Below are 15,336 nucleotides of genomic sequence, written 5' to 3'. Positions count from 1 at the left end.
CAGATGTGGAGCTCCAGTCTCATTCCCAGTAGGAGAGCCTCCCTGGGCTGGGATCTGGGGGATTTTAGGCAGATTTCACCACTCTGGGAGGTGATGCAGCCACGGATGTGGCACTCCAGCCTCATTCCTGGCAGGAGAACCTCCCTGGGCTGGATCTGGGGGATTTCACCACTCCGGGAGTCCCCATCCATGGAGATGTTTGACCCCGCGGCCCCGCTCGGGGCCGTCCCTGGTGGTGTTGGGTCATGGGCTGGGCTCCATCTCGGATCTTCTCCAGCCTGGTGGATCTCGTGGCGCTCCGTGCGCTGAAATCCCGGTTTTTCTCCCCAAAGATAAGGTCTACCTGGGCCCCCCGCGGCTCTTCCAGGAGCTGCAGGACCTACAGAAGGACCTGGCGGTGGTGGAGCAGATCACGCTGCTCGTCAGCACCCTGCACGGCACCTACCAGGTACTGCCGCATTCCCGGGAACCGCCGCATTCCCGGGAACCGCCGCATTCCCGGCAACCGCCCGCATTCCTGGGAACTGCCGCATTCCCGGGAACCGCTGCGCTCCTGGGAACTGCCCCCATTCCTGGGAACTGCCCGCATTCCTGGGAACCGCCGCATTCCTGGGAACTGCTGCATTCCCGGGAACCGCTGTGCTCCTGGGAACCGCTGCATTTTGCATTTCTGGGAGCCACTGCGCTCCTGGGAACTGCTTCACTTCCAGGAACTGTTGCATTCCCAGGAACTGCCACATTCCTGGGAGCTGCCGCATGTCCTGGGAACTGCCGCATTCCTGGGAACTGCTGCGCTTCCAGGAACTGCCGCATTCCTGGGAACTGCCACATTCCCGGGAACTGCCGCATTCCCAGGAACCGCCGCCTTCCCAGGAGCTGCTGCATTTCTGGGAACCACTGCATTCCTGGGAACCGCTGTGCTCCTGGGAACTGCTGCATTCCCAGGAACCGCTGCACTTCCAGGAACTGCCGCATTCCTGGGAACTGCCACATTCCCGGGAACTGCCACATTCCCAGGAACCGCCGCATTCCCGGGAGCTGCTGCATTTCTGGGAACCGCCCGCATTTCTGGGAACTGCTGCATTCCCAGAAACCGCTGCATTTCCGGGAACTGTTGCATTTCTGGGAACCGCTGCATTCCCGGGAATCGCCGCATTCCTGGGAACCGCCGCAGCTCCTCCGGGCGGGATCCGGGCTGGTCCCGGCTCTGAGGAACCGTTCCCGGTGTTCTCCAGAACCTGAACATGACGGTGGCGCAGGACTGGTGCCTGGCCCTGCAGAGGATGATGAAGGTCAAGGAGGAAGAGATCCACTCGGCCAACAAGTGCCGGCTGCGGCTGCTGCTGCCCGGGAAACCCGACAAGTGAGGCGGGAATGTGGGATATGGAGGAGGAGGAGGAGGAAGATGGGGAGGATGAGGGTGAGGGTGAGGAAGAAGAAGAGAGAGAGGAGGATGGGGAGGATGAAGAGCAGGATGAAGATGATGAGGAAGAAGAGGATGAGGAAGATAGGGATGAGGGAGAGGAGAAAGGAGGAGGTGGAGGAGGAAAAAGAGCAGGATGAAGATGATGAGGAGGATGAGGAAGATGATGGGGAGGAGGATGATGGGGATGAGGGTGAAGATGATGAGGATAATGATGGTGAGGAGGAGGATGATGGGGATGAGGAAGATGAGGAGGAAGAGGAGAAAGGATGAGGAGAAAGAAGAGCAGGATGAAGGTGAAGAGGATGAGGAGAAAGAAGAAGAGGAGGAGGATGAAGAGGAGAATAATAGGAATGAGGATGAAGATGATGAGAAGGAGGAGGATGATGGGGATGAGGAATGAAGATGAGGAGGATGATGGGGATGAGAATGATGGTGAGGAGGGAGGAGGATGAAGATGAGGAAGAGGAAGACAATGGGGATGAGGATGAAGATGAGGAAGAGGAAGATGGGGATGAGGACAAATGATGGTGAGGAGGAGAATGAAGATGAGGAGGAGGAAGGTGATGGGGATGAGGATAATGGGGAGGATGAAGATGAGGAGGAGGATGGGAATGAGGATAACGATGGTGAGGAGGAGGATGAAGATGATGATGATGATGAGGAGGATGGTGGGGATGAGGATAACAATGATGGGGCTGATGGGGGTGAGGAGGATGATGGGGATGAAGATAGTGATGGTGAGGAGGAGGATGAAGATGAGGAGGAGGATGATGGGGATGAGGATGATGGGGCTGGGGCTGATGGGGATCAGGATAACGATGATGAGGATGATGGATGGGGGTGGGGATGAAGATGAGGCTGAAGGCTGCCGTGCCCGCAGGTCGGGGCGCCCCATCAGTGTCATGGTGGTGTTCATCACCCCCAGCCCCCTGAGCAAGATCTCCTGGGTGAACCGGCTGCACCTGGCCAAGATCGGCCTGCGTGAGTCCCGCTCTGCCCGAAACCCGGGGGGAACCGGGAGCCAGGGGAGGGAGGAGAACGGGGAGGGCCTGGAGGAGGTTTGGGAGGCTTTGGGGAAGCTTGGGGAGAAGGTTTGGGAATTTTCTGGGAAGGCTGGGGGGGTTCTGGAAAAGGTTTGGAAGGTTTTTGGAGAAGGCTTGGAAAAGTTTGGGGAGTGTTGGGGAGGTTCTGGAGAAGGTTTGGAAAAGTTTGGGGGATGTTGGGGAGGTTCCAGAGACTTGGGGAGGTTCTGGAGAAAGTTTGGAGAAGTTTGGGGGATGTTGGGGAGGTTCCAGAGACTTGGGGAGGTTCTGGAGAAAGTTTGGAGAAGTTTGGGGAATGTTGGGGAGGTTCTGGAGAAGGCTTGGAAAAGTTTGGGGGATGTTGGGGAGGTTCCAGAGACTTGGGGAGGTTCTGGAGAAAGTTTGGAAAAGTTTGGGGGATGTTGGGGAGGTTCTGGAGGGTTGGGGAGGTTCTGGAGAAAGTTTGGAGAAGTTTGGGGGATGTTGGGGAGGTTCTGGAGGTTTGGGGAGGTTCTGGAGAGGGCTTGGGAGGCTTTGGGGAAGCTTGTGGTGAAGGTTTTAGGGAGGTTCTGAGGTTTGGGGTTGGGGAGGTTCTGGAGGTTTGGGAGGTTTTGGGGAGGTTCTGGAGAAGGCTTTGGGGGAAGTTCTGGAGAAGGTTGTGGGGAGGTTCTGAGAAGGTTGGGGAGGTTTTTGGGAGAAGTTTGTGAGGTTTGGGGAAGGCTTGGGTGTTCTGGGGAAGTTTTGGGAGGCTTTGGACAATGTTGGGGAGGTTTTGGGCAACTTCTGGAGGAGGTTTGGGAGGTTCTGGGGAAGGTTTGGGAACTTTTTGAGAAGGTTGGGGAGGTTCTGAAGGAGGTTGGGGAGGTTTGGGAGAAGGTTTTTGGAAGTTTTTGGAGAAGGTTTGGGAGGTTTTGGAGGACATTTGGGAGCTTCTGGAGAAGGTCTGGGAGGTTTTGGAAAAGGTTGGGGAGATTTGGGAGATCTGGGAGGTTTTGAAGGAGGTTTGGGAGAAGGTTTTGGGGGAAGTTCTGGAGAAGGTTTTTGGAAGTTTTTTGATGTTGGATAATCCCATATCCATGAGCCAGAACCCCCATCCCAACCTGATGTCAGGGAATGCCTTACAATGAAACTTTTTCCCGTAAATTTGTTTTTTTGGGATTTTTTCCCCCTCCACACTGCAATGATTCTGAGAAGGGGATGAGGCATACCCCAAATCCATGGAAAGTGGTGGGTTGGGGTGGGGATGGATCCCAGAGGGGGAGTTTGGGGTGGGGGTGATCCCGGCGCTCCCGGTTTTCCACAGGGGATGAGAACCAGCCGGGCTGGCTCTGCCCCGACGAGGACAGGAAGAGCCGAGCGCCCTTCTGGTGCCCCATCCTGTCCTGCCACATTCCAGCCTTCTCCTCCAAAGCCTTGGATCTGCAGGTGAGAGCCGGAAAAACCCCGGATCTGGCTGGGAAGGGCACAAATCCCACCCTGGAGAGGATGGAAAACCCCAAATCCAGCTGGGAAAGGCACAAATCCCACCCTGGAGGGGATGGAAAACCCCAAATCCAGCTGGGAAAGGCACAAATCCCAGTCTGGAGAGGCTGGAAAAGGCAGGAATTGGGGCAATCCAGCCTGGAAAGTTGGGAATAGCAGTGGGATCCCAGATTTAGGGATCTGCACTGACATGCTGCCTGCTTGGGATAATTTGGGTTCTCCATCCCCTGCCCCTTCATATCCGTGATTTTGGAGCAGAAAAGCACAAATCCCACACTGGAGGGGCTGGAAAAGGAAGGAATTGATGGAATCTAAGGGGGAAAACTGGGAATGGCAGCCGGATCCCAAATTTTGGGGAATGTACTGACACTCTGCCTCCTTGGGATAATTTGGGTTCTCCATCCCCTGTCCCTTCATATCCGTGATTTTGGGGCAGAAAAGCACAAATCCCATAAATCCCACAGTGGAGGGGCTGGAAAAGGCAGGAATGGGGGCATTCCAAGGGGCAAAGTTGGGAATGGCAGTTGGATCCCAAGTTTTGGGGTTCCCACTGATCCCCTGCAAGTTTGGGATGATTTGGGTTCTCCATCCCCTTTCCTTTCATATTCATGATTTTGGGGTGGAAGAGCACAAATCCCACACTGGAGTGGCTGGAAAATGAAGGAATTGATGGAATCTAAGGGGGGAAATTGGGAATGGCAGCCGGATCCTGAATTTTGGGGTTCTGACTGATCCCCTGCCTGCTTGGGGTGATTGGGGTTCTCCATCCCCTTTCCCTTCCTATCCATGATTTTGGGGCAGAAAAGCACAAATCCTGGAGGGGCTGGAACCCCCACACTGGAGGGGCTGGAAAAGGCAGGAATTGGAGCATCCATTCCAAGGGAGAAATTGGGGAATTGTGGCCAGGCCGGGTCCCAATCCCAATATTTTGGTTCCCACAGCTCGGAGCTGCCGTCCACAATCCCGTCCATTCCTCGCTCCTGGGGTTCTCGGCCGTCAGCACCTCCCTGCCCCAGGGCTTCCTGTGGGTGAGCACAGCCCGGAATACCGGGGTTGGGATTTGGGGTCGTTTGGGGTTTGGGGTTTATTTGGGGTTCAGGATTTGGGGTTATTTGAGGTTTGGGATTTGGGGTTATTTGTGATTTGGGGTTTGGGGTTATTTGGGGTTCAGGATTTGGGGTTTGGTGTTAGTTGGGGTTTGGGGTTATTTGGGGATTTGGGGTTTGGGATTTGGAAAATCCCAAATTTGGGGCTGGCTCTGGCCTGGAATCCTCTTCCCAGGGATGCTCATTCCTGTTTTTCCTGATGGTGGGAGAGGGGCAGGAGGAGGTGGGGGGACAGGTGGGGATCTCTGGGTGAGCACAACCCCAAACAGATCCCAGTATTTGGGATTTGGGGTTGTTTGGGATTTGGGATGGCTCTCAGAATCCTGGGATGCTCATTCCTGGTTTTCCTGCCCCACAGGTGGGAGGGGGGCAGGAGGGAAGGTGGAGATCTCTGGCTGAGCACAACACCAATGGATCCCGGGATTTGGGATTATTTGGGGTTTTGGATCTGGGACTGGGATTTGGGATGGCTCTGTTGGAATCCCGGGATGCTCATTCCCACTTTTCCCACTTTTCCCCAGGTGGGAGGGGGGCAGGAGGGGGCGGGGGGGCAGGTGGAGATCTTCTCCCTGAACCGCTCCGTGCCCCGAACCGTCAAATCCTTCCCGGTGCCGGCCCCGGTGCTGTGCATGGAATTCATCCCGGAGCCGCATCCCGAGGATCCCACAGAGCAGGGAATGGCCCCGGACCCGACCCCCAACGCCCCCCACCCCGCAGTGTGCCTGGGGCTGCAGGACGGGAGGTGAGATCCCGAACCCCAGCCCTCATCCCAAATCCCAGCTCCCATCCCAAATCCCAGGCCCGATCCCAGGTCCCAGTTTCCATCCCGGGTCCTGGCTCCCATCCCAAATCCCAGGCCTGATCCCAGATTCCAGATCCCAGCTCCCACCCTGCTCCCTCCCTGCACTCTGGGGCTGATCCCGATCCTGATCCCATTCTCTCCCTTGTGCTCTGGGGCTATTCCCGATCCCGTTCCCACTCTCTGCTGGCGCTGCAGGACCAATCCTGATCCCAAATCCCAGCCCTGACCCCGCTCTCTCCCTGTGCTCCAAGGCTGATCCCGATCCCTGCCCACGCTCCAGGGTTGATCCCGAATCCCAGCCCTGATCCCACTGTCTCCCAGCGCTGTGGGGCCGATCCCGATCCCCTTCTCTCCCCATACTCTGGGGCCAATCCCGATCCTGATGATCCTGATCCCGTTCTCTCCTGGCGATGCGGGGCCGATCCCAATCCCCTTCTCTCCCCGTACTCCGGGGCCAGTCCCGATCCTCATGATCCCTATGATCCCTATGATCCCATTCTCTCCCCATGCTGCGGGGCCGATCCTGATCTGTTCTCTCCCCATACTCTGGGGCCAATCCCGATGATCCTGATCCCATTCTCTCCCTGCTCTGCGGGGTTGATCCTGATCCCAGTTATCCCAACCCCGCTGTCCCTGCCCGCGCTCTGGGGCCAATCCCAATGATCCCAGTCATGCCAATGGTCCCGATGATGCCGATGATGATGATGATGATGCTGATGATGCTGATGATGTGGATGATAATGTTGATGATGATGATGATGCCAATGATGATGCGGATGATGATGATGCTGATGATGATGTGGATGATGATGATGCCGATGATGCAGATGCTGCTGATGATGCTGATGCCGATGCTGATGGTGCTGATGATGATGATGCCAATGATGATGATGCCAATGATGATGATGATGATGCCGATGATGTGGATGATGATGATGCCAGTGATGATGATGCTGATGATGATGCCGATGATGATGATGCTGATGATGTGGGTGATGCGGGTGATGATGCTGATGCTGATGATGCTGATGGTGCTGCTGATGATGATGATGCTGTTGCTGATGATGCCAATGATGATGATGATGCTGATGATGATGATGATGCGGGTGATGATGATGCTGATGATGATGATGTGGATGATGATGATGCAAATGATGATGATGCTGCTGCTGCTGATGATGATGTGGATGCTGATGATGCCGATGATGATGCTGATGATGATGTTGCTGATGATGATGATGATGATGCCGATGCTGCTGATGATGCTGATGATGCTGATGATGCTGATGATGCGGGTGATGATGATGCTGATGCGGATGCTGATGCTGATGATGATGATGATGTTGCTGATGATGATGATGCTGATGCGGATGCTGCCGCTGTCGCGCAGCCTGCTGGTGTTCGGCGCGGTGGCGGCGGGGACGCCGGTGCTGCAGCGCTGCCGCGTGCCGGGCGCGGTGCCCGTGCTGTGCCTGCGGAACAGCCCCGCGTTCCTGCTGGCCGGGCTGCAGGACGGCAGCGTCGCCGCCTTCCCCCGCAACCACGGTGAGCGCTGGGAACGCCCCACGGGAACGGGGTGGGTCCTGCTCAGGAAATCCCATCCGGATTGGGATGGATCCCCCTGTAGGATGAACCCCCGTTTAGGATATCCCCTTGGGATTGGGATAGATCCCCGTTTGGGATAGCCTGTCGGGATTGGGCTAAATCCCCCTTTAGAATAAATCCTCCTTTAGGATATCCTGTTGGGATGGGGATCAATCCCCCTTTAGGATAAATCCCCCTTTTGGATATCCTATTGGGATTGGGATAAATCCCCCTTTAGGATAAATCTTCCTTTAGGATATGACACATGGATTGGGATGAATCCCTGTTTAGGATATCCCATTGGGATTGGGATGAATCCCCATTTGGGATAGCCTGTCGGGATTGGGTTCAATCCCCCTTTAGGATAAGTCCCCCTTTAGGATAAATCCCCCTTTAGGATCAATCCCTCTTTAAGATATCGTATTGGGATTGGGATGAATCCCTGTTTGGGATATCCCATCAGGATTGGGATGGATCCGTGTTTGGGATATCCCATTGGGATTGGGATGGATCCCTGTTTGGGATATCCCATCAGGATTGGGATGGATCCATGTTTGGGATATCCCATTGGGATTGGGATGGATCCATGTTTGGGATTTCCCATCGGGATTGGGATGGATCCATGTTTGGGATATCCCATCAGGATTGGGATGGATCCATGTTTGGGATTTCCCATTGGGATTGGGATGGATCCATGTTTGGGATATCCCATTGGGATTGGGATGGATCCATGTTTGGGATTTCCCATCGGGATTGGGATGAATGAATCCCTCTTTAGGATAAATTCCCCTGTAGGATATCCTGTCGGGATTGGGATAAATCCCTGTTTAGGATAAATCCCCCTTTAGGACATCCCATGGGGATGAATCCATATTTAGGATTGATATTTAGGATATCCTGTTGGGATTGGGGTAAATCCCCACTTATGATATCCCATCAGGATAAATCCCAATTTAGGGGGTCCCACTGGGATAAATTCCTATTTAATATCCATATTTAGGATATCCCATCAAGATAAATCCCCATTTAGGATAAATCCCCATGTAAGCCCATTGGGATTGGGATGAATCCCTGTTTAGGATAAATCCCCATTTAGGATATTCCATCAGGATAAATTCCTATTTAGGATCCATATTTAGGATATCCCATCAGGATAAATCCCTGTTTAGGATAAATCTCTGTTTAGGATATCCCATGGGGATGAATCCATATTTAGGATCAATATTTAGGATATCCTGTTGGGATTGGGATAAATTCCCATTTAGGATGTCTCCTCTGTATAAACCTGATTTAGGATTTCCCATTTTGGATAAAGCCCCATTTTTCCTTTGTTTTCCCAATATTTTCCCCTTCCCTTGGCAGCCCCAGAGCAGGAAAATCCCATTTTCCCATGCTGGATCCAAACAAACTCATTTTGGGGGAAAACCTTGGGGAAATGGTCCTGGGGAGGGGCTGCTGCAGATCCAGGGTGGGATCACAAGGAATGGGAATTTTTGCCTTCCCAAAATTCCCAGTGTTAGGGCTGGAAATGGCATTGGTCCCCCCCAACCCCCCCGGGTGGAAAATTCCCTTTATTCCCTGGATTTTGGGGTAACTTTCCCAGGATTTGGCTCAGGCTGAGGTCCCATCCTGCTGTGATCCCTCTTCTGCAGGAATTCCTGGGTTGGGAAATTCCCTGTTTTCATCACTAGGGGGTTGGGGAGAGCCGGGAATCCGGCGGAATTTTCGGACACAGTTCCGGGTTTTCTCCAGGAAAAGCTGCAGGAAGCAGCACCTGGCTCAATCCTGAGCCACCCAATCCCCCTAAACTCAGATTTTTGGGATTGTGCCAATCCCCTCTCCCAAATGGTGGCAATGCTGGGAGCCAATTAAAGGGATCTAATTAATTTTAATTGATTAAACAGCAGCCACGGGGGGCAGTTCTTAACCTCATCCCGATTTTTTTGGGAGGAATGAGCTTCCCTGGAATCACTCCTTTTCCCTGGAAATTGGGATATGCTGGGAGCAGGGCTTGGAGCATCCAAAGGCTCCAGATTCCTGGGATCTGAGGGTTTGGATACAAAAACATGGATTGGGAATAAAAAGAAGGAAAGTGACAATGGATCAGAGCCTCTGGCCTTGGATTCATCCTGATCCAGCTGCTCCCGGATCCTCGGGATTGGGCCTGGAGTGGCCCTTCCAGAGCAAATCTGTTTAAAAAAATGGAATTTGGGCTTTTCCAAGGAGCCCTCAGGGTGGAGGTGGCTGCTCCTTCCCTGCTCCAGTGCCATGTGTGGTGGGAAAAGGGAATTTTGGGAATGCTGGGAGGTGGGAATGACCCTCCTGGTGACTCCTGGGGGAGCTCAGCCGCACCTGGAGCTTCCCGGCTGTGCCGAGTTCCCTGTTTTCCCTGTTCCCTGTTATCCCATTCCATGTGTGCTCAGCATTCCCTGGTTTCTGTTCCATGTGTGCTGAGCGTTCTGTGTTTTTCCTGTTATCCCGTTCCCTCTTATCCCAATCCCCGTTATCCCCTGCCCTGTTGTTATCCAGTTCCCCATTCCCTGGTACCCCATTCCATTATCCCATTCCCTGTTATCCCATTCCCCGTTATCCCATTCCCTCTATTCTGTTGCCATTTTCCTGTTCCATGTTTTCCCATTCCATGTTTTCCCGTTCCCTGTTACCCCATTCCTGACCCCATTCCCGGTGATCCCATTCCCAGAGGGTTTATGGGACTCAGGCTTGTTGCAGATGCTCCGGGTGGGGCCGGGCCCATTCCTGACCCCATTCCTGACCCCATTCCCACTGATCCCATTCCCAGAGGTTTAAGGGACACAGGCTTGTTGCGGATGCTCCAGGTGGGGTTGGGGCCCATTCCTGATCCCATTCCTGATCCCATTCCCTCTGACCCCATTCCCGGTGATCCCGTTCCCAGAGGGTTTATGGGACGCGGGCTCGGTGCGGACGCTCCGGGTGGGGCCGGGCCCCGTGCGGGCGCTGCTGGTGCTGGAGGAGTCGCTCTGGGCCAGCTCCCAGAACCTCGTCAGCGTCCTGGGGACACCCGAGCTGCAGAGCCAGGTACGGGAACAGCGGGAACGGGAGCGGGAACGGGGATAGGGGTGGGGATAGGGAACAGTGGGAATGGGATCAGGAATGGGGATAGGGTTGGGAGCGGGAACAGTGGGAATGGGATCGGGAATGGGGATAGGGATGGGAGCAGGAACAGCAGGAATGGGAGCAGGAACAGTGGGAATGGGATCGGGAATTGGGATAGGGATGGGAGTGGGAACAGCGGGAACGGGATCGGGAACGGGGATAGGGGTGGGAGCGAGAACAGGATCAGGAATGGGAATGGGAATGGAAATGGGAACGGGAATGAGAACAGGAAGAGGAAGAAGAGTGGGAATGGGGATGGAAACAGGAATGGGATCGGGAATGGGAGTGGGAATGGGAATGGGAACAGGAACAGGGGAACAGTGGGAACGCGAAGGGCAATGGGAATGAGAACAGGAACAGGAAGAGGAAGAAGAATGGGAATGGGGATGGAAACAGGAATGGGAACGGGTGCAGGAATGGGATTGGGAATGGGAATAGGAACAGGGGAACAGTGGGAACGGGAAGGGGAATGGGAGTGGCAACAGGAATGGGATCAGCAATGGTTATGGGAATTGGAACAGGAAGAAGAATGGGAGTGGGAATGGGAACAGGAACAGGAATGGGAAGGGAAACGGGAGTGGGAAGAGGAATGGGAAAATGCCCTGGAAGGAGCTTGGAGTGGGGCTGGATTCTGGCTGGGAGGGCTGGGAGCTGAATTCCCGGTGGAGCTCTGTGCTCCCAGAGCAGGAATTCTGGGAATTCTGGGAATTCTGGGAATTCTGGGAATTCTGGGAATATTGGTAATCCCGGGAATGTTGGGAATCCCCCAGCACCATTTTGAGGCACACCCCAACTCCATGGCGGCCGTCACGCTGGTGATGGGGTCTGGATGGCCTCCATCTGCCTCTTCCTGGGGATTGTGGGAATGCTGGGAATGCTGAGAGTTCTGGGAATGTCGGTAACCCCGGGAATGTCGGGAATCCCCCAGCACTGTTTCGAGGCGCACCCCGACCCCGCGGCCGCGGTGACGCTGATGGTGCGGGCGGGCAGCGGGGTCTGGATGGCCTTTGCCGAGGGCTCCTCCATCCGCCTGTTCCACACCGAGACCCAGGAGCACCTGCAGGAGATCAACGTGGCCACCAGGACCACCCTGCTGCTGCCTGGTGAGCAATTAACCATTGATTAGGGCAATTAATTAATGGATCCATGGGACTGAGGGAATGGGGCCACCCTGCTGCTGCCCGGTGAGCAATTGACAATTGATTAGGGCAATTAATTAATGGATCCATGAGGAATCAGGAAATGGGGCCACCCTGCTTCCCAGTGAGAGCCAAATTGGCGCTAATGAGGGGTGGGAATTAATTTATGAATCCATAGGGAATTAGGGAATGGGACCTTCCTGCTGCCCAGTGGGATCCTAATTAACAGCTAATGAGGGGGATTAATTAAAGGATCCAAGGGGAATCAAGGAATGGGGCACCCCAGGAGATCCCACCAGGATCCACAGCTTTCCCAAGGAACAGGGCAGGGATGGAGCTGGGCAGGAATTGTGTCCCATGATCCCAGCCCTGGATCCTGACTTTGTCCCATGATCTTGTCCCTGGATCCCAGATTTGTTCCATGATCCCATCCACGTCCCCCATCCCTGTCCCACTCCGGGTTATCCCAGCCTCATTCCCACTCCACAGCTCCATAATCCCTTCATTAGTTCTGAGCACCAGACTTGTGTAATTCCTTAGTTTTTCCCCTTTTCCCTCTTTTTTTGGGCATGTCCTGATATCCCGATCTCCTGATACCCCTCCCACCCCTGCATTCCTGGGCAGGAATGTTGGGATTAGATCCACTTGAACTCCTGCTCCCAAGCCCTTTGGAATGTGGCAGCTCCTCCCTGAGCCACAGCAGTGTGGATTTATCGATTTCTCCGGATCAATCACTTTCCTTGGACTCATCTTTCCGTGGATTTCTCTCTTTCCCTGAGATAACCTTTCCCTGGATTTACCTCTTTCCCTGGATCTATTGCTTTCCCAACTCCCGCTGACTCCTTCCCATAAAATCCCCATTTCCTGTTGGAGTCTCGCTTTTCTCCCACTTCTTCTTTTCCCTCTCTTAATTCCTTTCCATTCCCAGCGCTCCCCTCTGGGCGCGGATCTGCCGGGATCTTCCCGAGGCTGATCCCTACGGAAACCCCGTGGCCGGCCGGGAGTTGGGCCGTGGGGTTTTCCCTGATCCCGGCTTTTCCCGGCTTTTCCCGCTGCAGGGCAGAAGCTCGTGCGCGTCACCAGCCTCCTGCTGTGCCAGGGCTCGCTCTGGGTGGGCACGGATCTGGGAATCATCGTCCTGCTGCCCGTGCCGCGCCTGGAGGGCATCCCCAAAATCACCGGTGAGCTTCCCGGGAAGGCGGCGACATTCCTGGAGAAACAGCACCAGTCCCGGAGAAACGGCGCTGTTCCCAAAAAACAGCGCCTGTTCCCAAAAACCAGCGGCGTTCCCAAAAAACGGCACCATTCCCAAAAAATGGCCTTGTTCTCAAAAAACAGTGCCTATTCCCAAAAAGCAGTGCCGTTCCTAAAAACCAGCATTGTTCCAAAAACTGGCGTTGTTCCCAAAAAACGGTGGCATTCCCAAAAACCAGCACCATTCCCAAAAAACAGCGTTGTTCCCAAAAAATGGCTTTGTTAGCAAAAAACAGCACCCATTCCCAAAAAACAGTGCCATTCCCAGCCTTATCCCAGCCCATTTCCAGCTTGTTCCCAGTTTGTTCCCATCCCAATCCCATTGTTTCCATTCCCATCCCATTCCCAGCTCATTCCCATTTTATTCTCAGCTCATTCCCATCCAAATTCCACTGTTCCTATTCCCAGCCTATTCCTGGGCTCATTCCCACCCTGATTCCTCTGTTTTCTGTTCCTGGCCCATTCCCAGTCTCATTCCCATCCCAATCTCGCTGTTCCTATTCCCAGCCCATTCCTAGGCTGTTTCTGTTTCCATCCTGCTGTTTCTATTCCCATTCCCTGTCTCATTCCCATCCCAATCCCACTGTTTCTGTTCCCATCCCACTGTTTCTGTTCCCAGCCCATTCCTGGCCCATTCCCAGCACATTCCCATCCTAATCCCGCTGTTTCTGTTCCCAGTCCATTTCAGGCCCATTCCCAGCCCATTCCCAGACTCATTCCCATCCCAATCCTGCTGTTTCTGTTCCCATCCTGGTCTTTCCATTCCCGTTCCCATCCCGATCCCACTGTTTCTCTTCCCATCCCACTGTTTTTGTTCCCAGCCCATTTCTGGCCCATTCCCAGACTCATTCCCATCCCAATCCCGCTGTTTCTGTTCTCATCCCGCTGTTTCTGTTCTCAGCCTATTTCAGGCCCATTCCCAGCCCATTCCCAGACTCACTCCCATCCCGATCCTGCTGTTTCAGTTCCCGTTCCAAGCCGATCCCGCTGTTTTCCAGGGAAGGGGATGGTGTCCCTGAACGGCCACGCCGGCCCTGTGCAGTTCCTGGCGCTGGCTCTGAGCACTTTGGCCCCCGACGCCCTCCGGGCCGAGCAGGACGAGCCCGACGAGGCCGAGGAGGAGAAATCCCCGGATCCGGAGGGGCTCCAGCCGCGGGAAATGCGGAAAAAAGGGATTTTGTTACAATACCGGCTGCGCTCCACGGCGCACCTGCCCGGCCAGCTGCTCTCCGTGCGGGAAGCGGCACCGGGAACGCCGGGAACGCCGGGACACGCCGAGGAGGACGGATCCATCTACGAGCTGGCCGACGATCCCGACGTGTGGGTGCGCAGCCGGCCCTGCTCCCGGGATTCTTCCCGCAAGGAAATCTCCTCCGTGGCCATCGTCTCCGGAGGCCGCGGGTACCGGGATTTCCGGGCGGAATCCGCGCGCCGCTCCGGAGCTGCCGACAGCTCCCTGCTCATCTGGCAGCTCCCGCTGGCGCTCTGAGCCCGCCCGGAATTCCCCAATTTCCTACCTCAGGAGTCCCCCGAATTCCCGGGAGCGGCGCCGCCCTGGGCGCTTGGGCCGCTGCGAGGAAAAACAAAAACTGGGAAAAACGCGGGATTCTCCACCAGATCCAGCGGATCTGGAGTTGGGAGCGGCGGGGTTTTCCTGGTTTCCCTGCGTGTGTGTGTGTGTGTGTGTGTGTGGGTAATCCCTAGAGATAGAAATCCCTGGGTTATAAATAGGATGTAAATTATTACCTGTAAAAAGAAGGAATCTGTATATATTGGGAATGCCGGGAAGAGCAGGAGCAGCTCCCGAAAAAGCGGCTCCGGCTGCAATATCCACTCCTGTTCCCGACTGGGAATTTGAGGATCTTCCGTACTGAAATCCCCTGGATTTGGGAGCCGAGCCCGCTCGGCTTCCCAAGGAAAGGAAAACAGGGGGAGCGTGGAAATAAATCCCATAGGAATGGCCGTGGTTTCCTTGGTTTGTGGCTTCGGGGCTTTTCTGGGATTTGGGAGCAGCATTCCAAGGGTTCTGCTTCCCTGGGAATGCTCCAGGATGGGGCTTGGAGCAGTCTGGGAATGCAGGTTTCCAATGGAAGGGCATGAGCCTCCGGATGATTCCAAACCATCCTGGAATTCTGGAATTCTGATGCACCCTCCTGGAGCTGCACATCCTAAAAATCAGGTAAAAGCCCCCAAAATTTCCTCTTTTCCCACTAGGAATGGGGTGGGATGGAGGGAAAACCTATCCCTCATTCCTCTACTTCAGCCCTCTCCATTGGTACCGGAAAAATCCCAGCCCAGGGAGTCGGGAACTCATCCTGGGACTGCATCCATTCCTGCCTGTAACAGGAATTCCATGGGGAGCATCCCAGTGATGGGATGGATATTC

General features: G+C 54.7%; 1 protein-coding gene across 5 annotated transcripts in view; it reads left to right on the top strand.

The window, feature by feature from the left end:
• ARHGEF10L (Rho guanine nucleotide exchange factor 10 like) overlaps positions 1-14,912 on the top strand; it is a 41,952-nt gene extending 27,040 nt beyond the window's left edge. For 4 of the 5 annotated variants that reach the window (XM_071449168.1, XM_071449169.1, XM_071449170.1 and 1 more), the window contains 11 exons: positions 333-448; positions 1,236-1,363; positions 2,307-2,407; positions 3,752-3,873; positions 4,872-4,958; positions 5,558-5,778; positions 7,229-7,383; positions 10,337-10,479; positions 11,486-11,660; positions 12,755-12,877; positions 13,949-14,912. In XM_071449168.1, the coding sequence (XP_071305269.1) occupies positions 333-448; positions 1,236-1,363; positions 2,307-2,407; positions 3,752-3,873; positions 4,872-4,958; positions 5,558-5,778; positions 7,229-7,383; positions 10,337-10,479; positions 11,486-11,660; positions 12,755-12,877; positions 13,949-14,439 (1,862 nt within the window). In that variant the 3' untranslated portion in view covers positions 14,440-14,912. Of the gene's footprint in view, positions 1-332; positions 449-1,235; positions 1,364-2,306; positions 2,408-3,751; positions 3,874-4,871; positions 4,959-5,557; positions 5,779-7,228; positions 7,384-10,123; positions 10,265-10,336; positions 10,480-11,485; positions 11,661-12,754; positions 12,878-13,948 lie in introns of those variants that run through there. The other variant, XM_071449172.1, reaches the window with a different exon arrangement.
• The last annotated feature ends 424 nt before the right edge of the window (positions 14,913-15,336 follow it).

The sequence above is a fragment of the Agelaius tricolor genome, unplaced genomic scaffold (assembly GCF_023055355.1).
Source record: "Agelaius tricolor isolate 1412-34295 unplaced genomic scaffold, bAgeTri1.0.p SCAF_28, whole genome shotgun sequence".
NCBI lineage: Eukaryota > Metazoa > Chordata > Aves > Passeriformes > Icteridae > Agelaius > Agelaius tricolor.
The sequence above is the reverse complement of the archived record's forward strand: the minus strand, read 5'-3'. Positions and strand labels throughout refer to the sequence as shown.